This window comes from Argentina anserina, chromosome 1 (assembly GCF_933775445.1).
Source record: "Argentina anserina chromosome 1, drPotAnse1.1, whole genome shotgun sequence".
Classification (NCBI taxonomy): Eukaryota; Viridiplantae; Streptophyta; class Magnoliopsida; order Rosales; family Rosaceae; genus Argentina; species Argentina anserina.
In genome coordinates this window covers 598643-623683 of record NC_065872.1, presented here as the reverse complement: position 1 = coordinate 623683, position 25041 = coordinate 598643, and the positions used below count along the sequence as shown (strand labels likewise).

Here is a 25041-nt window from a genome sequence, read left to right as displayed (position 1 = left end):
ATGAGAGGTGATTTTGCGAGTACCAGAAGTGCTTTGTAGACTCGTGGATACAACAGTGATTATGTAGACTGCAAAACCAAACTGGGCTACAAGTTTGGTCATGGTGGCCAATAAATAGATGGTAGTATAATGTCATATTTGGGTCGGTTTGAACAGAGTTGCTGATACAATGGAACCCCAGTATCCTATAATTTTTGCAGTGTTGGTAGATTCAACAAATACGGTAGCAATCTTGGTTAAAAGTTATAATGTTATATATCATTTCAATGTACCGATACCATAATGTATATCAATTCTCACTCAGTAGCATACCAGAGTTTTACATTTTTCGATTAATTCAAAATAAGACTAAACCAATGTCTCCTGACATTAGTATGTTCTACACATATTTGATACACATAGTTTTTACGTACGTACTTTATGTATGGTATGAACTATGAAGTAGATACGACTTTAACATTAACCATCGTTTTCAAATACATATGCACCCCGAGGTGCACAACTTTTCGTTTTCAAATTTACATTTATAGTGTTAAATGACTTAATCTAAATAAAGTTCACACCAAACTTTCTTCACAAAATGATTTTCAACCTTGAAATCAACCCCAAAAGCAGAGAGTTACAAGACCAGTAAAAAAAGTGACGAGAAGATGGTGAAACTTGACCACTGAGTAAATAACTCAATACGACGTCACTGAAACTTGTAAAAGGCTGGTGCTTTCGAAATCGGATCCAAACTTAAAAGAGGAGAAGAAGAATGATCGGAGTCGGAAAGATGAAGCAGTACTCTAATGTCCTCGACAGGCCTCTCGGCAAAGGCAAACAAGAGGTCTTCTTCTTCTCTCTATCTTTCTCTATATAAAGATCACTTAGAGTTTGAAATTACTGGATCTCTGTTTGTTGGGTACTCCAGTTTTAGGCGAAAGATTGAAACTTTGTACTGAATTGACCTTAATTTGAGTTATGGGCACCTGGGTTCTTTTTCTTATGGAGTTTTAGGGTGTGACTGTGATTTTTGGGGTCAATGATGCTTTGTTTCAGGTCAGTTTGAGCGCATTTGCGTTCTTGTTCTCGGAGCTTGTGCAGTATAATCAGACACAAGTTGACAACATTGCTGAGCTAGAAAGAAGGTGATTCACTTTCTTGGTGTTATGTGATCATATGCGTTCAGATTTGGTTATTTTTGGGGTTTCATTGGGGTTTTGAGATAAATGTGAAAGAGTGGGAGTTCAATTTATGCAGGGTTCTATAAGCTCTAGCTTGCTCTTTCGTCTGAAAATTAATCTATGGTATCATCAAGTTTAGATTTCTGTGCTAAACTGCACATTTTGTTTGGTAATTTGAGTACCAAGATATTCGTTGTTCACATTCTTTTACTTTTGAGTGAAGAAAAAGGCTCTTGGGACTTGGCGTGATGGAAAGCAGGACTATTGTAAAACTTTAGTTTCACAATTATATCCTACCAAATTTTAACATGTTTTGCACAATGGGGTAGGCTGGAAGATGCAGGCTATGCTGTTGGAGCTCGAGTTCTGGAGCTTCTTTGCCATAGGGATAAGGTATGACTTCTAGTTCTTGAATTGAAATATGTTTGAATGAATAGGCCAGCTGCTTCATTATGGCAGTAACAAAGAATTTATATGCAGTGTCCATATTGTGGGTTTCCAAGATGCTATCCATCTACAGGTTGCTCCTATCTAAATGAAACATTGGTTCTTTTGTAAACAAAGTACTAGGATGAAGGAGATTGCACGTAATCATTAAAAGCATTTCTTAATCTTTGGAACTGTGTATGCCATCTTTGTGTTTTGGTGAATATATAATTCTAGTCGTCAATAATGAATTAATGAGTTTATCGATTTAGTTTAGTTTGTGGGTTTAGTCTGTGAGACTGCATGGGTGCTTAGTTTGACACAAACACAGTGCTGATGATTTTTTCTTGCTATAGGGAAACAGAAGGGAGACAAGATTGTTGGGTATCCTATCTTTTGTGCATAGCACAGTATGGAAGGTGTTATTTGGAAAGGTCAGTGTATTTCTTCCTAAAACTCTATTTATCCGTGTTTGGGGCAAGTTTTATGGCTGAATCCGACACACACACACACAGATACACTCATGCATATCCAACATGCCTGTTTAGGTGCATGTCTGTTCGGCCTGTACACATGATAGTCTCTCATGTACTTAAAACCTAGTGCTAACTGGTTTTTGGTGCGTGCATATTACTGATATTAGGTAGCAGATTCACTCGAGAAAGGCACTGAACATGAAGACGAGTACATGATTAGTGAGAAGGAACTCCTTGTGAACAGGTAACAGTTTATGCAGTAATATGAGTTTCTGAAATTATAAAATGTATCATAAAATTTGTCTGTCTGTATGATTAACGTCTTTTGGTTGTAGATTTATTTCAATTCCAAAGGACATGGGAACCTTTAATTGTGGAGCTTTTGTTGCTGGAATTGTCAGGGTAAGTGCTACTCCCTATCCTCCTTATCAATTTATGCATCCAGCTCTTTTAAGGTCTCATGGTAATTGTCTTTTACTATGAAGGGTGTATTGGATGGTGCTGGTTTTCCAGCTGTGGTTACAGCTCATTTTGTACCAGTGGAAGGTCAGCAACGACCTCGGACAACCATTTTGATAAAATTTGCTGAAGAGGTGACTGTTTTCACTTTCTCTGAGTTAATATTTTATACACAATCATTGGAGTTTCAAATCACAGTCAGTTGGATACATGTCAACTATATTTGATGGGAGTGGACGTGCCAATTGTACGTCCACTAGGCCTGTCCATGTGAACGTTCATCAATTTTAATATCGTTTGATGTTTAAACTTTGCAATATTCTTACTGTTTTTACTCTGTGTGGTTTGAGGTTCCACTTCTGTCTTTGCTCTAATGCTTTTTCTATTGCAAGGTACTACGAAGGGAAGCAAGGTTGGGTTGAAGTTAAGGCCACAATCATCACATCTTACTTTTCGCTTAAGCTTCTCCTTATAATGATTGAAGATGGTGATCTTACATTTGGTTGTCAAGCAAGTGACTTTTCACCTCGAATCATACATGTGTAAGCTATTTCAATATGCTGATATGAAAGTAGCAAAGATTGTAATTTGTAAGCGTAGGTGTGATCCAATGAGGAGATTATTAGAAAAAGCACAGGGAAAGAAACAGATACAGATGCTTCTGGTTTTGTTTTTAGCAGGATATATGATTTATGGCATTATGGTTAAGCTACAGATGTTGAAATAGTACTTCATCATCCACTGTATTTTCCTATGTATTTAATATCTTGGTGTGGAAGAATTGACTTGTACTGATATTATATCATCGCAAATGCACGGCTCTGCTTAGTGAAGAATTGAAGCAGATGGCAATGTTTTTACTCTTTAGGAATTCCGGCTTAATGACTGTTGTTAGAGCAAATAGTTGTCAGTTTAACCAGCAGGATGATCATTTAAGGAGAAACTGGCATCATTTAGCATGGTGCTCCTCAACTTGAATGTGATCCCTTTTTTACCTTCAGAAAAATAAAAGGCCGGCCATAATGGTGTCTTTTGTGTACGCTACATGAACACCAGATTTTAACCCTATATACATCTCTCTATAGTGGGTCTCAACTCTCAAGCATTAAAGAACCCAGCTTCATACACAAAAGAAGTTATTACAGACCTATTCAGAAGTTGGCTTTTGTTGAGGCCTTGCAACGTTGTATTCTTCGAGCAAGAAGTTGCGAAGAGCACATAAAAGGAGCAGTGCTGGACACCTAACATGTTGGTTTATACTTTATACTAGTAGTAATACCATGCCAACAGCTTGCCACTCCTAGTCAAATTGTCATCAGTATTCTCAGAGTAATGATATCCTGACTCAGAAAAAACAGTGAACAAAAGAGAAAATGAAGTATGAAATTACTACGTTAGATTCAATTAGCACTAGGCAATAAAAGTACTAACCATTTCACACTTGGCACTACTAAGTACCAGTTCTCTGAATTGGTGATAAAACAGATAAATTTTCAAAATATTAAGCAACTGATAGACTTGGTAGGCATACACCACTGAAGCCCTGAATCATAACTTAAATAACCTGAAGCAAGCATCAGATAGTGGAAACAGTTCACCGAGAATATTTCCCGCAGCAGCTGAATATTTTTGTAAAGCGACATCAATATCTTTTCACTTTCAAGCTTTATAACTTTAACACACACAAAACCAAGTATAGAGACAGTTTCAATTAGAACTGCTGCTCAGAATGCTCAAATTCCTAAAAAGGACAATGGTTTTTGAACCTTTATAGACCTCTAATAGCTGTAGGCAGTTCAATATCCAGAAGAACAAAACATGGACTATAAGCGAACGCCGTAAAAAAAACGCAACAGGCACACACTTGTACTCTAACAAAACACATAACTTTTTATTAATATTTCATGTTCAATGAGAATCATGTCCATCCTCAATACCAAGACCATATAAGACACCAGCATATTTCTCAGTAGACCCGCTAAAGAAATTCTCTCTTAATATCATGAATGTATTACTGGTGAGTAAACTATCAGAACCAGCTTGGTGAGATGTGCCGACTCTCTCCACATTTAACAGCTCCGCCAGCTTGTTCAACCCACCATGAAGGCTGTTGCAAAACCTCATCAGATGCTTGACATCATAGATTGTCGGGAAGAACAAATTGATCTTTTCAAAGAACTCTGTCTGCGAGTCTGGAAGGGTTTGACAGGTAAGCAGCTTAAGCAAATAGCCAAAATCATATCCGCTATGAAATGTCAACCAAACCACATTCTCATTCATCACAATACCAGACCCCATCAACAGCTCACTGAACCTACGAGCATCGACACCCTTCTCATTGTTCTTCTTGAAATCCATTCCACTGTCCGACAATAGCTCAATCGAATCCACAGCATACATATCCTCATTCACATTAAAATCGCAGAAATTGAACTGCCACACACAGTGCTTATCAGTTCCACAGGTGGGCAGCTTCCCATTGTCATCCGAAAACGTCAGACCCAGCTGAATCAACTTCAACAAGTCCACATTGGCCTTAAGTGTCTGATAGTTATAATCAAAGCTGTTCTTGAAAGTGCCCAAAGGGCGCAACACGATACCCGGAAACTCTGTATCCATAGCTATATACGGGTAATCATCTACGATTTGCTGAATCAAATTAAACTCGGCATCAAGATTATCGTTCCAAACTTCCCTAATGTGAACATCCTCACTCTTCAGCAAAAAAGACATTATCTTTGACACAAATTGAAGCAGATAACAAAACCCAGATGACCAAAAACCATAAATCTGCAAAGCAAATCCACGAAAACCCAAAATCAAAATCCTACCCATGTCTGGAAACCCTAGAATTCAATACTGCAAAATCAAGAACTGCGAGAACTCACCTCAACAACTAACGAGCTGGGCGTCTGCGAAATGAAACGATTGAAGCCTTTTTCCCCTGGTGAAAATGGTGAAGGAGAATCGAGGGTTTTGGAGAAAACGAGGGGTTTAGGTCAGAAATCGTAAAGGGTTTCACGTCGTTTTGGGATAGAAGGCTGTAAAAATAGAGGCTTTCCTTGCTTGCATTGTAACAGCAAGGAGTAGCTGCTTCAGTGAGGTAAAATGGGAGAGAGAGAGAGAAACCTGATGAGTTTGGGGTTTATATACGCCCTTAAATCATACCTTGCCCATTTTGCCCTTATCATTGTTCGTATAATTAATTAATTTTGGCATAGTTCAAGCTTGAAACCTCTTTAATTAGACACTCTCCCGGAGCCGGGGGGTTTTTTTATCGGAATGAATTGACTGCGTAGGTGTATTTTAGTTTCCTGATTGAAAGAGGAAGCAGCATTTGATATCTAGGAGATGGGAAGTAGTTGTAATCAAGCCTAATTAGATTGCTTAGTTTGCGTCTGAATGATTCATTGCTATTTGGAGTGATATTATAGTTCTTCTAAAAAAAAAGTGATATTGGTTTTCGTTTGAGAAAATGGAGTGTCACCTTATTAACGCTCTTGTTGCCTCGTGGATTTACAAATGCAGCAATTGCTTCCTGTTTGTGAATATACATGAGAGAAGATACATATTACATAAGGAGACAGAATGGTTAAGGCCAACAATTTAAGCATATCTACTGATATAACTGAATGAGTTCTTCCCGATCAGCCATCTCCTTCCTCCCGGTGTTTGGTCCAGTTCTTTAAATCCCAGGCAATAAGATGAGGCAGGATCAACTGATCAAGACAGTTTAACTGCCCTCACGAAACAACTGTGGACTTCATTGCATCAACTCAACTAAAACTAATGTACATCAAAACATTATGTTTCCTAACGAGCAACAACAAGCCAATTTTGAGAGCATGTAATTGAAAGATATCAAATTTCCATCGGTTTATGAACTTCAAGTGCAAATTACAACAAATTAAGGAGGTTCGAGCAAAAACAACATTACAAGTACGCCATTATAACAGTTTCTTATACCTTACCATCAATCAGTTTCTACCAAGTGGGAGAGATCTACAAGAATACGTCTCCTTAAACTTCTTTGTGCTCGAAGAAGTGAAAATCGAAGCATAAACTTCCTTAGTAGCATGAGCTGGGGCTACATCCACAGCCTTAAACTTCTTCACCGCAGGGCCAATACTCACACCCTTCACATTCTCCCCACCCTTCCCATCAATCCCATGCTTCGTACCACTCAACCTCACGCCTTCCACACCCTCCTCCTCCACCTCGTTTTTCGCCTTCTTCGCCTTCTTCACCCTCGATTTCGCCTTCTCAGCCTCCATCCTCTCCCTCAGCGCCGCGACCTCCTCCTCATTCCCATTGATCACAACCTTATCCCCCTCCTTAAACCCCACATGACACACCAAGCACGCCGAAGACTTCACCTCCTTCAAGGCCTTGGCACTCAGCACATGCCCGCAGCTCCTCAGCGCCAGAAACTTAGACTTGCCATTAAACTCCAGCCCCGAAATGGGGCACTGAAACCTCGGCCCACTCGCCTCTGCCCTAGACTCCAGTCCTTGCCCCGAAATCGACGTAAAATGCACGGGGATCATGTCCTTTAAGCCCTTAATGTGGCCGAAAGCCTTCGGCACCTTCTTCCCCAACAAGGCCTCAACCAGAGGCTCCTTATTGAACACATTCCCGAGCATATCCACCACGCAAGGATCCTTCAACGGCTCATTGGAGAGCGAGCAGTTCAGAAACTTCGAGAGCCTCTGTTCGTACGGGTCCACCTTGTCCGGCTTCTTCTCGGCGTACATGTTGAGGTAGCAGTCGCGTGACTCGGCGCCGGTGGCGCCTCCATCGCCGCCGCCGCCGGGGGTTCTGATTCGGAGGATGAGGGTTGAGAGAGGGGGGATTCGGGAGGTGAGGAGAGGGGTGGAGTCGAGTAAGGGTTTGCCGTTGAGGGTGAAGAAGAGGGAGGGGAGGGTTTGGGAGAAAAGAGAGAGCTTGAGGTGGTGGAGAGTTGGGGTTTGAATTGGGGATAGGGTTAGGGTTTGGGTTGGGATTTGGAGGTCTGGGGATTGGAGGAAGATTTGGACGGATTGCATCGTGGTGGTGGGTTTGATTTGGTGATGGGTCCGTGCAATTGAAATTAGGGTTTTCGAGGTTGAAGAAGCTGGGGAAGAAACTGGAATTGGGATTGATCAATGTACTGGAATTTGGGAATTTATACGAGCGGATATACTCGTATGCATAGGGGTATAATTGTCTTTGTAATAACCAGTGCCGGAAAGCTCAATTGCTCATGAGCATAGTTACAAACAGAAAATCAAATAACTTTTAACTTCAACCGATCATGTTAGCTAAAAGAGTATATGATGTAGCCAATAAATCACTCTTAATTCTCATGTTTCAAGTTTGTGTAGAGAGTTTGTTTGAGATTTGGTCACATTAACTCTATGATGTCCTCATTTCTCATTTAAGTAATCCGGTTAATTAATATATCATGCAAATACATTTGTGTATCATTTTAGTTTCATTGTTTATAACAATACTCGAGAACTAAATATGTCACCAACAGCCTGACATTGTACAATAACATAATTTTTGCGTAAAAGGGATAGTGTTGGCGCATACAACATTGTTATACAAATGACCTCTTTTTTCGCATTATAATTCACAATATTGTGAAACATTCTCCCTTTTATCTTCTTCTCAAAGTCATCTATCATCACATCTCATGTCAATAGACATATATTTATCCACTTCAATACATTGTCATGCAACACCAAAATGAATTAGAGTAAATGTAAAAAGAAAGCAAATAACTTTGACTAAATGGCAAGTCGCTACACAAAATAATTGAACTTTTTTTGTGAGAATTTACAAAGTTATCTAGGTTTGTAAGTTTGTTATAATTCTTATTTATAAAAAAATGACAGAAAATAAATAAATAAATGGCATAATAGTAACTCAATTGAAGGGCTTTAGGGTTCTTGTTGTGAAGTTATAAGAACGCGGGTACTGAGTCGTCCTTCACTTGTCATCAGAATACACAAAGCGCGCGCCTCCGGCTCTCAGATCTGCGCCTCCACCAAACTCCGTCAAGGTCCGCCGTTCTCTCTCTCTCTCTCTCAACACTCTTCCCTTCACTTAACTTTCACGACTGTATCTGTTTCCATGCTCTGTTTCTTCACTGAAATATTTCAGAGTCGTTCTAAGTTTCGTTGTGATGAACGTTTTTGAACATTGAGTTTTTCACGGTCTGGGTCTGCTTGTGTTGTTTCCGTACTGGATGATGACTGGGAAGTAAACTAGGATTATTAACTTGGAAACTTGAGTCTGATTCACCATTGTTGTTTTGTTAGTTTATTGTTGTTGTTGTTAGAATTGTTGGGTTTGGGTTTAAGTTATTATGAAGTTTTTATAAGTTGTTCTGTGTGATGAGGACTTTATCCGAGTATGGTTCCAGAGATGTTTGACATTGTTTTCATTCTTATGTGATCAGGGCTTTCTCAGATCAACAGACCCGCAAGATGTCAGGGTACGTGGACAGTTCTCTTTTTCGAGTATGCTTCATTTAGTGTAGATTGGGAATGCATACGAAAAGTATATTGTCATCCTGATAGGACTGGAGATGGATTATAAATTTGTCTAAAAGAGTTTTGTTCCGACATAAACTAGTGTCGCTATTGGTCTGCATCTTGCATTCAGTTTATCATTTAAAGTTAAACATGGAGATGTCTAGAAGCTAGTTTTGTTCAGTCTATGGTTCTGATGTAGGCTAGTTCATAGTGTATGTAGCATTCAAATTTTTAGGCCTCCGACCGGTTCCAAAATACTGATTTTTTCTCGGAACCGGAATTGAAAAATAATAAACAGTCCGGATTTAGCACCATTTGCTTCCGGAATCGAATCAAATTGCAAATATCGGGTTGGTTTCCGGGATTTTACGGTTCTAAAATTTTATTGTAATATATATTTATCTCCAAGCCTTAAACAATAACCATATAAAATACCAACTTCAAAATGCAAATACATAACTTTAACAACCTCTTTAGTACAATTACCCAATAAACAACAATTAACGTACTCAATTATTTCAAAAAGAATTCAGAGAGAGAGAGAGAGACTGTAAAGCTAGAATAATTTGGATTATATAGAGTAACAAAATAATAGAGGAAATCAGGACGTAAGACAAAGCTAATAAGGTTTTTTTTTTGTAGTTTATATAGTGATTAGTAGGAGTTTAAGAAGTAAAGAAAAGAAAGAAATGAGGGATGCGACGACGAAAAATGTTTATTTTAGGGATTTTTCTTATATAGTTGTGAATACTCGGTTCTAACGGTTCAACAATCATTTTCAAAAATAGGAACCAGAATCAAATCGAATCAGTTGTTTCGGTGCGGTTCCTCTAGGGTTAGTAATTTATTTATTTTGGAATCAAATCGAATCGACCATTTCGGTGTGGTTCTAAACGGTTCTTGGGTTTAAAGTCTCAGGCCTACAGATTATCATTCAGATTGTGAGTGACTTAGCGTAGTGACCTACAGTCTAGTTTCTGTCACTTTGATTCAGTCCATCATTTCAGCTGACGGTCTGATTGTAGTTTTGTTCTCATGCTGACCTATTGTATTGGTCTCATATAACCCAGTTGCTTTTGTTCTGCATCTAGCTTGTCATGTTGTCTGAAAGAAGAAAGGAAAACTGGAATTGTTTGCAAGTTTTATGAAATTATAATATTCCTGGTGAGCACCTTAGGTCTTAACTGACTTGGAGGTGCTAGCATGCTGCAGAATACTGTTATGGATGTTGATATCTGGCATGCATTTTTAACTTTAATTAACTTCTGTTCATTTCATTGCTTAAACAGAGATGAAGCTGAGGTTCCCGTTGCTCCTGAGCCTGTTGTTGCTGCTCCAGCACTAGGTGAGCCCATGGACCTCTTGACGGCTTTGCAACTTGTGCTTAGGAAGTCATTGGCTCATGGTGGGCTTACACGGGGTCTGCATGAAGCTGCCAAGGTCATTGAGAAGCATGCTGCACAGCTGTGCGTTTTGGCTGAAGACTGTGACCAGGCTGATTATGTTAAGTTGGTTAAGTCACTGTGCGCAGAGCATAATGTAAACTTAATGACAATTCCTAGTGCCAAAACTCTTGGAGAATGGTCTGGGGTAAGTAAAATATACCATTCCTGCTTAAGTACTTGTTCACATGCGAACCTTATATTTCGACCTTTATGCTCCAGATTATGTATACATACTTGCATTTCTTTTCACCTGATTTCTTTTTCCAATAAATTGTCTGTGCAACTTTTAATTATGTGTTGATTGTATTTATCATCTCACAGCTTTGCAAGATTGATTCTGAAGGGAAGGCAAGAAAGGTTGTTGGTTGCTCTTGCGTTGTTGTCAAGGTATTATTACATTCTTTTCGGTGTGTTCATTTAGTACCTTTCTTTTGTTGTCTCCAATTTATGTCTCTTTATATGGTTTATGTTTCCTTACCTTGAGTTTTATTGTTCTATAGGATTTTGGTGAAGATACAGAAGGCCTTCATGTTGTTCAGGAGTACGTGAAGTCTCATTAAACCTGGAAGAGGTTGGAAATTGAGGCCCTTTTAACTAGGGGGTGGTGTTCTCTTTAGATAGTTATGGAGCTTCCTTAGTATTGTGTCTGTCCCAACTTATAACGTGTTTTCTTCAGATTATCAAACCATCATATTTTGGAGCATGCTATCGTCTGTGTTTAACATATCCTTCAATGGAGTGATAATTTTTTTGTTATGGATTGATTAGTGTTATCCCTTTTTCTCCTTTATATTTTGTTCATTTTTCATTTTAAAGCAGATCGTTTGAATTGGACAAATGGTCCGATCTCCCCTGACTTTAGCACATCACTTGTATTGTTGTGGTCCATTAATTAAATTGAATTCAATTTTGATTGATTAGGGGAGTCTCATAACATCTGCAACAAACTGTGATGATCATAAACAACCTAGCCTTCAACAGAGATCGGAAGATCATTCCTGTCGAGACCACAAGGCTAGGATGGATCAATTTGCAAGCCTTGTGATTAATAATGTTGTCTGAATATTGCGATCGACTAGTCGATCTATATTACACCAGAAACCCAGGTGGGCTAATAATACTCTCTTTTCAGGAGTGTTAACAACATTGTAAATGCAATTGAGCTGAATATGAAATTAAAGATTAATGTTTGTTCGGTATTTATGGAGCTGAATATGCTTCTTGTATAAAACCATCAAACAGATGCTCTTCTTCTCCTATACATGCATATCACACATTTGAAAAGCAGCATGTAGAATTACCCTTTCCTGCACAGTTGGACTCCTATATATAATCCTACGACCCAAGAGGTGGCCAGTGTGATTAGTTTGCGAACATATATATGCTTCAGTTCTAGCTGATCTTACCAACTCTAATTCACCAACAATTAATATCGTAACGGATGCATGATATATATACCTCTCTAACTAGCTCTCTTATTAAAAGTCCTTTATTTCGATCAACTTGTTTATCGTGGAGCAAATGGTATTAGACATTGCTGCAACCAATTAAAACGGCATGTTCTTTCTTGTCAGGGGTCTAGAGTTCAGTTTACGATTTAGAATTAGATGCGAAATGCAGTTCTTCATCATCTGCAATAATTGAGTTGGTTTATATTCCATTTTGGGGTGATTCATTGATAGAAGGAGTCGACTTTGGGATATATTTAGCAATATATATGTCATTAAGTTGGATCAGATACAAGTCAAACAGCTGATAAATCACTCTTAATTCTCATGTTTCAAGTTTGTATTGAGAATTGGTTTGAGATTTCGCCAAATCAACTGTATGATGTCCTCATTTCTCATTTAAGTAAATTATAGACTGTTTAATTAATATATATCATGAAAATACATTCGTGTATCATTTCAGTCTCATTATTTATAACAATACTCTAGAACTAAACATGTTACCAACAAGCTGACAATCACGTGTGTGAGCGGAGGACAGTTTACACCCGGAGTTGCAGGGTATTCCCACAACCGAAAGTAATACTTTCGCCATGAGACTAATTCCTACAGAGACCCATGTGAAATGTTTTAAGCTATATATTGCACCTGGGCGCCCTTACCACAATAATGTCTTCGGCGGCCCAACAAAAACCGAGCTCTTCACTTTCAACACCCATCAAAAACGCTGAGGTGTGTAATATCATCGCGAACGATCGAACCCGTGACCAAAATCACGTTTAAGCACTGGTCAAAAAAGTTGCCGCCGTCAACAACCACTACATCGCACCTCGTGGTTAATCTCATTATTTATAACAATACTCTAGAACTAAACAAGTTACCGACAGACTGACACTATACAATAACATAATTTTAGCGTAAAATGGATAATGTTGGTGCATACAATATTACAATACAAGTGACCTCTTTTTTCGCACTAATCCACAATATTGCGAAAACTTTCTCCCTTTTAACTTCTTCCCAAAACCATCCATCATCACATCTCATTTCAATAGACAAAGATTTATTAATTTCAATACATTGTTATGCAACACCAAAATGAATTAGAGTAGATGTAAAAAAGACCAAGAAGAGCGCTAAGAAGAAAACAAATACCCTTGACTCCATGGTTAGTCGCTACACAATATAATTGAACTTTTTCTAGAGAGAACTTGTAAACTTATGTAGAGGTTTATAAGTTTGTTGTAATTTTTATTTATAAAAAAATACAGAAAACAATAAATAAAAGGGCATAATAGTAACTCAATAGAAGGGCTTTAGGGTTCTTGTTGTGAAGATATAAGAACGCGGGTACTGAGTCGCCTCCTTCACTCGTCTCCCTTTCATCAGTATATACAAAGCGCGCGGCTCTCAGATCTTCGCCTCCGCCAAACTCCGTCAAGGTCCGCCGTTCTCTTTCTCTCTCTGTCACAACACTCTTCCCTTCACTTTAACTTTCACGACTGTATCTGTTTCCATGCTCTGTTTCTTCACTGAAATGAATTAATGAAACCAAGCATGATGTGTAGGAATATTTCAGAGTCGTTCTAAGTTTCGTTGTGATGAACGTTTTTGAACATTGAGTTTTTCACGGTCTGGGTCTGCTTGTGTTGTTTCCGTACTGGGTGATGACTGGGAAGTAAACTAGGGACTATTAACTTGGAAACTTGAGTTTGATTCACCATTGTTGTTTTGTTAGTTTATTGTTGTTGTTGTTGTTAGAATTGTTGGGTTTGGGTTTAAGTTATTATGATGTTTTTATAAGTTGTTCTGTGTGATGAGGACTTTATCCGAGTATGGTTCCAGAGATGTTTGACATCGTTTTCATTCTTATGTGACCAGGGCTTTCTCAGATCAACAGACCCGCAAGATGTCAGGGTACGTGGACAATTCTCTTTTTCGACTATTTTTCATTTAGTGTAGATAGGGAATGCATACGAAAAGTATATTGTCATCCTGATAGGACTGGAGATGGATTATAAATTTGTCGTTTGCTATTAATTGTGTTTTGTGATGGGTCAGAGTTCTGGTTTGGGAAAGACATGGAGAACTTAGGAAGGCTAGTTATTATGTATATTATAAATGAAAGTTTGTGTTATTAAGCCTGCCTCTGTTATTTTTAGTCAATTATATAAAGTAGCTGATGGAATGTTTAAAAGAGTTTTGTTCTGACTATGGTTCTGACATAGGCTAGTGTCCTGATTTGTCTGCATCTTGCATTCAGTTTATCATGGCAAAAATGCCAATTTGCACTCAAAACTTGGTTATAATTATCAGTATGCAACCCGAACTTGCAATTGAATCAATTTACCTCTTAAACTTGGTAAAAATTGCCGAATTGCAATCCCTCTGTTAAAGATATTAGAAAAATGTAAATAAATATCTAATAACATAAAAAATTAATAAATGTGTACAAATATAATTATATACCCAACACACTATATTTGAAATGAGTGGGTATGTAAAATATATAATTTGAAGTAGGGTTGAGTATGTAGAAAAAAATATGTAAATAAGTACTTTGATTAAAAAAATTTCCTCATTTTAAAGAATATTTTTATTTATTTTAAAAAAAATATACATATAAAATGACAACATTACCCCTTATGTGCATGGCATATGGCGCAAAATTGGATAGAAACAGTTAAACTTAACAAAGGGGATCAAATCGGCAATTTTTACCAAGTTTAGGAGGTATATTAACACAATTTCAAGTATAGGGTGTAAATTGACAATTTTAGCCTAGTTCGGGGTGTATTTTGTCAATTTTGCAGTTTATCATTTTAAGTTAAACATGGAGATGTCTAGAAGCTAGTTTTGTTCAGTCTATGGTTCGGATGTAGGCTAGTTGCAGAGTGTATCTTGCATTCAGATTATCATTCAGATTGTTAGTGACTTAGCGGAGTGACCTACAGTCTAGTTTCTGACACATTGATTTAGTCCATCATTTCAGCTGACGGTCTGAATGTAGTTTTGTTCTCATGCTGACCTATTGTATTGGTCTCATAGAACCCAGTTGCTTTTGTTCTGCATCTAGCTTGTCATGTTGTCTGAAAGAAGAAAGGAAAACTGGAATTGTTTGCAAGTTTTATGAAATTATAATATTCCTGGTGAGCACCTTAGTTCTTAACTGACTTGGAGGTGCTAGCATGCTGCAGAATGCTGTTATGGATGTTGATATCTGGCATGCATTTTTAACTTTAATTAACTTCTGTTCATTTTATTGCTCATACAGAGATGAAGCTGAGGTTCCCGTTGCTCCTGAGCCTGTTGCTGCTGCTCCAGCACTAGGTGAGCCCATGGACCTCATGACCGCATTGCAACTTGTGCTTAGGAAGTCATTGGCTCATGGTGGGCTTACACGGGGTCTGCATGAAGCTGCCAAGGTCATTGAGAAGCATGCTGCACAGCTGTGTGTTTTGGCTGAAGACTGTGACCAGGCTGATTATGTTAAGTTGGTCAAGTCACTGTGCGCAGAGCATAATGTAAACTTAATGACAATTCCTAGTGCTAAAACTCTTGGAGAATGGTCTGGGGTAAGTAAAATATACCATTCCTGCTTAAGTACTTGTTCACATGCAAACCTTATATTTCGACCTTTATGCTCCAGATTATGTATACATACTTGCATTTCTTTTCACCTGATTTATTTTTCCAATAGATTGTCTGCGCAACTTTTAATTATGTGTTGATTGTATTTATCATCTCACAGCTTTGCAAGATTGATTCTGAAGGGAAGGCAAGAAAGGTTGTTGGTTGCTCTTGCGTTGTTGTCAAGGTATTATTACATTCTTTTCGGTGTGTTCATTTAGAACCTTTCTTTTGTTCTCTCCAATTTATGTCTCTTCATATGGTTTATGTTTCCTTACCTTGAGTTTTATTGTTCTATAGGATTTTGGTGAAGATACAGAAGGCCTTCATGTTGTTCAGGAGTACGTGAAGTCTCATTAAACCTGGAAGAGGTTGGAAATTGAGGCCCTTAGTATTATGTCTGTCCCAACTTATAACGTGTTTTCTTCAGATTCTCGAACCATCATATTTTGGAGCATGCTATCATCTGTGTTTAACATACCTTCAATGGAGTGATATTTTTTTGTTATGGATTGATTAGTTTTATCCCTTTTTCCCCTCTATATTTTGTTCATTTTTCATTTTCAAGCTGATCGTTTGAATTGGACAAATGGTCCGATCTCCCCTGACTTTAGCACATCACTTGTATGGTAGTGGTCCATTAATTAAATAGAATTCAATTTTGATTGTTTAGGGGAGTCTGGCTGAATCTACACCAGGAATACTGTGTACCACATCATCTTTCAACCACCTTTTTTGAAGTCTATGGTTTTGGGTACTTATGATACCCTCCCAACAATTTGGGTAGGATGCCCCATCCCATCTTGATACTCTTGTAGAAGCTTTCATTTCATCCACTGGTCCAAAAGAAAGGGCATGATTTTGGTATCTGATTCTATATGCTGTTGGCATTTGGCACTTTAATTAAAAGACTGAGGATCGAAGATCCCAAATCTTGTCAGTGTTAAACAACCCACTGCTATAGTTAAACAATGGGGCGAATTGTTGTGTTACAAATTGGAGAATGTCGGCTAGTGCCAAATATGAATACATAGGATGGCTCGTGGTTTCTATTATAATAACAATCACATAGTCCACCCTTTAACTCTAATCTATGTATCATAAAGTATACTAAAAAAACCAGTATTCATTTAAGAACAGAGGTAAAGAGCACTATTATATATAGGGCACCTTAAAGATCTTGTTGCATCTTCCTTATTATTCTTCTAATCATGTTCGTTGTTAATGGGGCCTGCTCATAGTTTTGCCACATCTAGCTGTCACCTCTCGCAGAATGTAATTTCTTCCGATTTCCGGGCGAGACCTTTACATTTTTAGTAAACTGTCACCTTTTGCTGGAGCATACTGTTGAGTACTCTGCTTCTTCCACGTTCCTCCTCTATGAACCGCAACACCAGTACACCACTACTTGAGGCAACAACCCCTTCCATTTCCCTTGAACATCTCTCGGTACCACCTCACTCTCACGGAACTTGTTCACTTGCTCTAGATTTAGTGTACTCTCGCAAATCAGCTCTTTGGTAGCATGGCAGAGTGCAACGATGATGTTCTTGTACTCAGGTCTAAGTCCATGTAGAAACTTCTTATCCAAAGAAGTCGCATCTATCGGTTTCACAAACCGATACAACTAGTCAAAACGAGTCTCATACTCCCTGACCGTCATGTTCCCCTAGTTGAGTGCCAGGAACTGAAACTCAAGCTCCTCCTTCACAGTAGATAGAGAGTACTTCTCCCGGAAGAGATCTACAAACTCGCTCAAGAGATCTACAAACTCCCTCCAGTCAAAAGTGGATACATCTCTCGTCCTCTTCGCACTCTTCCACCAATCCAGTGCATCATCCTTCAAGAAAAACGTGGTTATCATCATCTTCTCAATCTCATAACACACTATCATCTCAAAGTAGATTTCCATGCTCCTAATCCATTGATTACCAACCATATGATCTAAGCCCCCATGAAATTTTGGTGCTGCCAACCTACTGATATCTCTAATCAGCCTAAGGACTCGCCCCTCATCCCAAACAACAATCTCTGGAGCAACCGGTTCAACATGTGCCTCGTCCTCATAAAAGTTACCTACATTATGAACCCGACCACCACCTCTAGCTCCGCCTCGGCCTCTAATCATGCGTCCATGTGAATCCATCACATATTAACATTTTAACACTTGATCAATACATGTATAAAACTTAGACCAAAGGGTAAGTTATGTACCACATGTATTAACCAAGACACATACGAAAGATTATAAAAGGATTAAACAATCATATTACGTAACAACTCAAAGTACCGAACTTTAAGAGAAGACTTCTAACACTCCCGCATACCTAGTGATATATCAATACCGAAGAGCATATGATGGGGATCCACTACACGAGTCATCGCTCTTGGATGATATTGATAAAATCACCAAATATGCAACTTACGATTTAATACCAACTATCACAACCCCAAATTTTGAACAGTAAAAATTCAAATTTAAGGTTGCATTAACTCTAAAATAACCTCAATATTAATTGAAATTACTTTACAAAAACTGAATATCCGCCCTTAGTTTAAACATATAACTCAGTTTATAAACATCAGTACACTCACTCAATTTACACAATGTACAGAAATGTACAATTTGTATAATCCACTTATATCTCACCAAAAATGAAAAGAAACTCCACTAGTTGGGCCCCACTGTTTAGCTGCCTAGTTTACACAGTTATGAAGTATTACTTGCAGCACTATCTCTTGCACCATTGATTGGTACACCAAGATTGCAATACAAAACCCGGTAAGCTTCACAACTTGTATGAGTAAACCAAATAAATACTCAATATAAAACATCAACATCACAACGTAACTACAACCTATCACAACAATATCAACTACTCAACCACCATAACTTCACCATTCCAATAGCATCATCACAAATGATACTCACGACAATTGAACCATTTATGAGTTACAACATTTTTGCCCCATGAATGATGCTCTACACAATAAACTAATCATGAGTTACAACACTTTACCCCATGATTAGTAGGCACAAACACTAGAACTCTAGATAAATCATCCCCACACTCGGCCAAGGTGTGATTCCGACACTACCTATCGCCACTTTGGCACAATAAACAAAATAATTAATTTTGGCTACTTTGGCAAAATAGTTTGACAACGCCACAACAATACCCAAACTCACAACAATAACACAGAGAGGTGCATTTCTTCCTTTCGAGTCAAACATCACAACAACACTTCAACTATACAGTTATTATATCCACAAATATCTATTTTACCGAGAGGTACATTTTCTCCACTTGCAGTCTCATTCTCCACACAATATCTCAAAATGATAAACAAAACATAACAATAATGAAAAAAACACAAATAATAATATAACAATATATGTTCAATGATAATATATGCACATTCCCATTACCATTTATAAACACATCTATATATTACAAAATATATATATAACAATCACAATAATTAAAGAATGCCCTCTTCTTACTTCACTAACACCCTCTTGTACCCATTTAACACGAAAACAAGTCATTTATTCTTAGACTACACAAACTAACAACCAAAGAAATGGTGAGGCTTTTTACCTTCAAAGACGTCGAGATGGTCAGGAAGCTGCCAGAGTTGCAGCTGAAATTCTCCTCTTGAAGCAGCAGCTACAAAGTTGATTTGCAGCCCTAAATCGACCACCCAACTTGTGTAGACGTTGTCTAAGGACTGCAAGAGCCAAAACAAGGTGACCCCGAGCCCTAGACCCGCCGGCGACAGAGATTGCAGCGGCGTTGCATATATGCAGGTTTGTCCGAGCTCGGGTGCGGTTGGAACGCTGCGCGGGGTGGTGTGCCACCACCACATATCGACGGAGCCCGACCATGCGATTCAAATAAGATCGGCGGTGACGAACACGGCAGTCGGAGGAGGGAGATCGGAGGAACAACATAGGCAATTTTCAGGTGTTGAACAGTAGCCTTCAACAAAGATCGAAAAATCATTCATGTCGAGACCACAAGGCTATGATGGATCAATTTGCAAGCCTTGTGATTAATAATGTTGTCTGAATATTGCGATCGACTAGTCGATCCATCCTACACCAGAAACCCATGTGGGCTAATAATACTCTCCTTTCAGGAGTGTTAACAACATTGTTAATGCAATTGAGCTGAATATGAAATCAAAGACTAATGTTTGTTCGGTATTTGCGGAGCAGAATGTGCTTCTTGTTAAAAACCATCAAACAGATGCTTTTCTTCTCCTATACATTCAAATCACACATTTGAAAAAGAGTAAAATGAATTAGAGTAAATGTAAAAAAGACCAAGAAAAGCGCTAAGAAGAAAGCAAATACCTTTGTGTATTCAACTAAGATTTTATAAGATTTTCTTGTATTTTAAGAATCTTTTGAAATCTTGTGGTATTCAATTAAGATTTTAAACAATCTATTGAAATTTCAAGGTATTCAATTAAGATTTCAAAAACTCCTATGAATTATGGTGGTATTCAAAAATAGATTTATTTTGAATGATTTCATTTATTAGTTGATTTTGTTGGATTTTGAAGTATTTTTACACTATATCATGCTTGTTAGAAATCAAGCATCAAGACATAAGATTTTGATGTATTATCTCTCTCTCTCTTTCTCTCAAAATAAGATCAAAAATTTTTATATTCTTAATTATTTGTTTTATTTTAATTGCTCAAATCAATTTTCTGGGTTTTTCTTATGATTTGGTATAATTGTTGTAAGCAAAAAAGAAATGATGGCTGTTTTTATAATTGTAAACAGTTGTTTTGCGAAAACAAATCAATTGTATACCAATCAAATTTCAGATTTTAGAATACTATTGAATGTTAATTGGGTGAAAGTTTATAAAATTGTTATTATATCTTTGATCCTCATTCAAGATAGTTGCACATTTGTGATATTGATCTTGTACCTTTGTTTGATCCTCATGTGACTTTAGGATTATGTAAAAATGAGATATTAATCCCTAATAATACATAGGGATGTTTGTTATTGCTTAACATGTATGTATAAAATTAATAAGGATGTAAGTAACTAGTAAATCTTACCAACATACCATCATAAAATCTATTAAAATCTTCCAAATACAATACAATAAATTCTTCTCAAATCCATACAGAGTTTAAATAATATATGAATTCTGCAATTCAGTAAAACTCCACGAATTATAAAAATTCAAATAAAATCATTTGAAATCTAGATTGAATACAGCCTCTAAATGGCAAGTCGCCACACAAAATAATTGAACTTTTTTTTAGGGAGAGTTACAAAGTTATCTAGGTTTGTAAGTTTGTTATAATTCTTATTTATAAAAGAAAATGACAGAAAAAAAAATAAAGGGCATAATAGTAACTCAATAGAAGGGCTTTAGGGTTCTTGTTGTGAGGATATAAGAACGCGGGTAATGAGTCGCCTCCTTCCCTTTCATCAGAATACACAAAGCGCGCGGCTCTCAGTTCTGCGCCTCCGCCAAACTCCGTCAAGGTCCGCCGTTCTCTCTCTATCTCTGTCACAACTCTCTTCCCTTCACCTAACTTTCACGACTGTATCTGTTTCCATGCTCTGTTTCTTCACTGAAATACATTAATGAAACCAAGCATGATGTGTAGGAATATTTCAGAGTCGTTCTAAGTTTCGTTGTGATGAACGTTTTTGAACATTGAGTTTTTCACGGGCTGGGTCTGCTTGTGTTGTTTCCGTACTGGGTGATGACTGGGAAGTAAACTAGGGACTATTAACTTGGAAACTTGAGTTTGATTCACCATTGTTGTTTTGTTAGTTTATTGTTGTTGTTGTTGTTGTTAGAATTGTTGGGTTTGGGTTTAAGTTATTATGATGTTTTTATAAGTTGTTGTGTGTGATGAGGACTTTATCCGAGTATGGTTCCAGAGATGTTTGACATTGTTTTCATTCTTTTGTGACCAGGGCTTTCTCAGATCAACAGACCCGCAAGATGTCAGGGTACGTGGACAATTCTCTTTTTCGAGTATTTTACATTTAGTGTAGATAGGGAATGCATACAAAAAGTATATTGTCACCCTGATAGGACTGGAGATGGATTATAAAAGAGTTTTGTTCAGACTATGTTTCTGACATGGGCTAGTGACGCGATTGGTCCGCATATTGCATTCAGTTTATCATTTAAAATTAAACATGGAGATGTCTAGAAGCTAGTTTTGTTCAGTCTATGGTTCTGATGTAGGCTAGTTGCAGAGTGTAGCTGCATCTAGCTTGTCATGTTGTCTGAAAGAAGAAAGGAAAACTGGAATTGTTTGCAAGTTTTATGAAATTATAATATTCCTGGTGAGCACCTTAGTTCTTAACTGACTTGGAGGTGCAAGCACACTGCAGAATGCTGTTATGGATGTTGATATCTGGCATGCATTTTTATCTTTAATTAACTTCTGTTCATTTCATTGCTTATACAGAGATGAAGCTGAGGTTCCTGTTGCTCCTGAGCCTGTTGCTGCTGCTCCAGCACTAGGTGAGCCCATGGACCTCATGACGGCATTGCAACTTGTGCTTAGGAAGTCATTGGCTCATGGTGGGCTTACACGGGGTCTGCATGAAGCTGCCAAGGTCATTGAGAAGCATGCTGCACAGCTGTGTGTTTTGGCTGAAGACTGTGACCAGGCTGATTATGTTAAGTTGGTCAAGTCACTGTGCGCAGAGCATAATGTAAACTTAATGACAATTCCTAGTGCTAAAACTCTTGGAGAATGGTCTGGGGTAAGTAAAATATACCATTCCTGCTTAAGTACTTGTTCACATGCAAACCTTATATTTCGACCTTTATGCTCCAGATTATGTATACATACTTTTATTTCTTTTCACCTGATTTCTTTTTCCAATTGATTATCTGTGCAACTTTTAATTATGTGTTGATTGTATTTATCATCTCACAGCTTTGCAAGATTGATTCTGAAGGGAAGGCAAGAAAGGTTGTTGGTTGCTCTTGCGTTGTTGTCAAGGTATTATTACATTCTTTTCGGTGTGTTCACTTAGTACCTTTCTTTTGTTGTCTCCAATTTATGTCTCTTTATATGGTTTATGTTTCCTTAACTTGAGTTTTATTGTTCTATAGGATTTTGGTGAAGATACAGAAGGCCTTCATGTTGTTCAGGAGTACGTGAAGTCTCATTAAACCTGGAAGAGTTTGGAAATTGAGGCCCTTTTAACTAGGGGGTGGTGTTGTCTTTAGATAGTTATGGAGCTTCCTTGGTATTATGTCTGTCCCAACTTATAACGTGTTTTCTTCAGATTCTCAAACCATCATATTTTGGAGCATATGCTATCGTCTGTGTTTAACATATCCTTCAATGGATTGATAATTTTTTGTTATGGATTGATTAGTGTCATCCCTTTTTCCCCTTTATATTTTGTTCATTTTTCATTTTAAAGCAGATCGTTTGAATTGGACAAATGGTCCGATCTCCCCTGACTTTAGCACATCACTTGTATTGTTGTGGTCAATTAATTAAATTGAATTCAATTTTGATTGATTAGGGGAGTCTGGCTGAATCTACACCAGTAATACTGTGTACCACATCATCTTTCAACTACCTTTCTTGAAGTCTGGTTTTGGGTCCTCATGATACCCTCCCAATAATTTGGGAGGATGCCCCATCCCGGCTTTATACTCTTGTAGAAGCTTTCATTTCATCCACTGGTCCAAAATAAAGGGCATGCTTTTGCTAAATGCCATATCCCAATATCCCATCTGCTTGCTTGAGCTTTTTGGGAAGTGTCACTTATGTCGAACTTGAATACTGTTTTGGTGGTGAATCTCTTTATGTGCATATTGTCTTTGACAATGGCTTCTTGGTTTCTTATCCTTATTCTCGTGAGCATAGAACAATGTGCCTAAATCCCCCTTCCCCAGCTCGTGTCCGAAATCTGTGCAGCATCCACCATACTAGAGCTAACAGCTACTTGCAACTGGCTTTGTTATGTGATGTAAGATTAGCCATTTGTTATGTGAGCTAAGATTACCTTCTGATCACAAAATTGGGACTGTTTATCCAATAACGAATCAGTTTTGTGGACAGACAAGATGCTTAGTTTTCGTGACGCTTCAGAAGTTAGAAAGTTACTTTCTTTCACAAATTTGAACAGCCCTATGCGCATAGCGGTATAGGTTGGGTTAGCAAACTGATTGGTGCAGCATTCTTTGAATGGAATTAGAGCTACTGGTATTTGCGTAGCTAGTATTAGAGGACTGGAAGCAGCGAACTATAAAACCCTCCTAACCTTAATTTCATTTGAAAATATTGAACATCTGATGGCCCAGCTCAGCTTCAGTAGTACTTTTCTTGTTTTCGGCATAAAATCTCAGCAGGTCTTTCTATTCACTATCTCCCTACTTCTAGCTTCTCTTCTAAATGCTCCTGTATAATTATTTGTGCAATACTTATTCATGAATTTCTTAATGTTAATATGATTATGGGACTTATTATTAGGTAGTTGGCAAGCCTGGTTCATCTACTTCATACATTCCCAGGTGCAGTACAATGACGACTACTAGTCCTCTTATTCGCCCAAGCAAAACAAACTCAAGTCGGGCTACAGGTCTCAATCGATCATCCTCTGCTATAAAATCTAGTTTTACTTTCCTTACAAAATGAAGTTGGCAATAAAAACGTTCCCTTCATGTTAGAGAAGAAGATGATTTTGCTATCTGATTCTATATACTATTGGCATTTTGCACTTCAATTAAAAAACTGAGGATCGAAGATCCTAATCTAGTCAGAGTTAAACAATCCACTGCTATAGTCAAACAATGGGGTCGAATTGTTGTGTTACATATTAGAAGAATGACGGTTAGCTGCCAAATATGAATACATAGGATGGCTTGTGGTTTCTATTATAATAACAATCACATAGTCCACCCTTTAACTCTAATCTATGTATCATAAAGTATACTAAAAAACCAGTATTCATTTAAGAACAGAGGTAAAGAGCACTATTAATCTATTATATATAGGGCATCTTAAAGATCTTGTTGCATCTTCCTTATTATTCTTCTAATCATGTTCGTTGTTAATGGGGGCTGCTCATAGTTTTGCCACATCTAGCTGTCACCTCTTGCAGAATGTAATTTCTTCCGATTTCCGGGCGAGACCTTGGTTAAAAATGTAAACTGAGTTTGTTATATGAATAAGTTTCTATTCAAAAGACTATCATATATAACAATCTACCATAGAAATGATAGAACAATACAAAATATCATTACCAAAATATAGCTTTAAGCTTCACTTCGGAGAGAACAATGAGAATTACCTCTTCTTCTTCTCCCTTTTTTTGTGTGTTTTTTTTTTCAAGAAAATAGACAAATGCACGAGTGCCACAAACTTAACAAAAGCGCGTGCGGTAATTGCCGACTCGTCAAACGCAGCACCACCTAACCACCTTCCTCCGTTGCCCCATTTCACCG

At 37.8% G+C, this 25041-nt stretch overlaps 6 protein-coding genes across 14 annotated transcripts in view; 4 read left to right on the top strand and 2 right to left on the bottom strand.

Annotated features, from left to right (window-relative positions):
- Nucleotides 1–3185, top strand: part of LOC126795428 (uncharacterized) — a 39873-nt gene extending 36688 nt beyond the window's left edge. The window contains exons 2-9 of one of the 2 annotated variants that reach the window (XM_050522277.1): nt 750–829; nt 1042–1130; nt 1496–1559; nt 1949–2026; nt 2236–2312; nt 2404–2470; nt 2554–2661; nt 2920–3185. In XM_050522277.1, the coding sequence (XP_050378234.1) occupies nt 758–829; nt 1042–1130; nt 1496–1559; nt 1949–2026; nt 2236–2312; nt 2404–2470; nt 2554–2661; nt 2920–2949 (585 nt within the window). In that variant the 5' untranslated portion in view covers nt 750–757 and the 3' untranslated portion in view covers nt 2950–3185. Of the gene's footprint in view, nt 1–685; nt 830–1041; nt 1131–1495; nt 1560–1948; nt 2027–2235; nt 2313–2403; nt 2471–2553; nt 2662–2919 lie in introns of those variants that run through there. The other variant, XM_050522271.1, reaches the window with a different exon arrangement.
- A 1214-nt stretch (nt 3186–4399) lies between these two features.
- LOC126790604 (probable CCR4-associated factor 1 homolog 6) lies at nt 4400–5625 on the bottom strand. Its single transcript, XM_050516918.1, has 2 exons — nt 5416–5625; nt 4400–5317 (listed from the first exon to the last, which is right to left on the bottom strand). The coding sequence occupies exon 2, from the start codon at nt 5258–5260 to the stop codon at nt 4436–4438; it is 825 nt and encodes a 274-aa protein (XP_050372875.1). The 5' UTR covers nt 5261–5317; nt 5416–5625; the 3' UTR covers nt 4400–4435.
- A 398-nt stretch (nt 5626–6023) lies between these two features.
- LOC126789374 (uncharacterized) lies at nt 6024–7650 on the bottom strand. Its single transcript, XM_050515523.1, has one exon. The coding sequence runs from the start codon at nt 7570–7572 to the stop codon at nt 6505–6507; it is 1068 nt and encodes a 355-aa protein (XP_050371480.1). The 5' UTR covers nt 7573–7650; the 3' UTR covers nt 6024–6504.
- An 811-nt stretch (nt 7651–8461) lies between these two features.
- Nucleotides 8462–11266, top strand: LOC126798422 (40S ribosomal protein S12-like). Its single transcript, XM_050525387.1, has 5 exons — nt 8462–8573; nt 8973–9008; nt 10338–10638; nt 10815–10880; nt 10994–11266. The coding sequence occupies exons 2-5, from the start codon at nt 9001–9003 to the stop codon at nt 11051–11053; spliced, it is 435 nt and encodes a 144-aa protein (XP_050381344.1). The 5' UTR covers nt 8462–8573; nt 8973–9000; the 3' UTR covers nt 11054–11266.
- Nucleotides 8514–16113, top strand: LOC126798401 (40S ribosomal protein S12-like). Of its 3 annotated transcripts, none has more exons than XM_050525361.1 (5): nt 8514–8573; nt 13823–13858; nt 15216–15516; nt 15693–15758; nt 15872–16113. In XM_050525361.1, exons 2-5 carry the CDS (start codon nt 13851–13853, stop codon nt 15929–15931), a joined length of 435 nt encoding a protein of 144 aa, XP_050381318.1. In that variant the 5' UTR covers nt 8514–8573; nt 13823–13850; the 3' UTR covers nt 15932–16113. The 3 variants fall into 3 exon arrangements, with proteins under 3 accessions (XP_050381318.1, XP_050381327.1, XP_050381335.1); XM_050525370.1 differs by lacking the exon at nt 13823–13858 and adding an exon at nt 8973–9008; XM_050525378.1 differs by lacking the exon at nt 8514–8573 and adding an exon at nt 13295–13383.
- LOC126798361 (40S ribosomal protein S12-like) lies at nt 8541–22966 on the top strand. Of its 6 annotated transcripts, none has more exons than XM_050525321.1 (5): nt 8541–8573; nt 21534–21569; nt 22037–22337; nt 22514–22579; nt 22693–22966. In XM_050525321.1, the coding sequence occupies exons 2-5, from the start codon at nt 21562–21564 to the stop codon at nt 22750–22752; spliced, it is 435 nt and encodes a 144-aa protein (XP_050381278.1). In that variant the 5' UTR covers nt 8541–8573; nt 21534–21561; the 3' UTR covers nt 22753–22966. The 6 variants fall into 6 exon arrangements, with proteins under 6 accessions (XP_050381278.1, XP_050381286.1, XP_050381294.1 ...); XM_050525329.1 differs by lacking the exon at nt 21534–21569 and adding an exon at nt 13823–13858; XM_050525337.1 differs by lacking the exon at nt 21534–21569 and adding an exon at nt 8973–9008.
- Nucleotides 22967–25041: the final 2075 nt, after the last annotated feature.

Bases quoted from the DNA above. Each gene is read 5' to 3' on its own strand.
- LOC126798401 (XM_050525361.1), top strand. The intron at 15,517-15,692 runs GTAAGTAAAATA...ATCATCTCACAG, and splicing joins CTCTTGGAGAATGGTCTGGG to CTTTGCAAGATTGATTCTGA. The intron at 15,759-15,871 runs GTATTATTACAT...ATTGTTCTATAG, and splicing joins GCTCTTGCGTTGTTGTCAAG to GATTTTGGTGAAGATACAGA.
- LOC126790604 (XM_050516918.1), bottom strand. From the start codon at position 5,260: ATGTCTTTTTTGCTGAAGAGTGAGGATGTTCACATTAGGGAAGTTTGG.
- LOC126798422 (XM_050525387.1), top strand. The intron at 10,639-10,814 runs GTAAGTAAAATA...ATCATCTCACAG, and splicing joins CTCTTGGAGAATGGTCTGGG to CTTTGCAAGATTGATTCTGA. The intron at 10,881-10,993 runs GTATTATTACAT...ATTGTTCTATAG, and splicing joins GCTCTTGCGTTGTTGTCAAG to GATTTTGGTGAAGATACAGA.
- LOC126789374 (XM_050515523.1), bottom strand. From the start codon at position 7,572: ATGCAATCCGTCCAAATCTTCCTCCAATCCCCAGACCTCCAAATCCCA.
- LOC126798361 (XM_050525314.1), top strand. From the start codon at position 21,013: ATGAGTCGCCTCCTTCCCTTTCATCAGAATACACAAAGCGCGCGGCTC. The intron at 21,570-22,036 runs GTACGTGGACAA...TTGCTTATACAG, and splicing joins CAGACCCGCAAGATGTCAGG to AGATGAAGCTGAGGTTCCTG. The intron at 22,580-22,692 runs GTATTATTACAT...ATTGTTCTATAG, and splicing joins GCTCTTGCGTTGTTGTCAAG to GATTTTGGTGAAGATACAGA.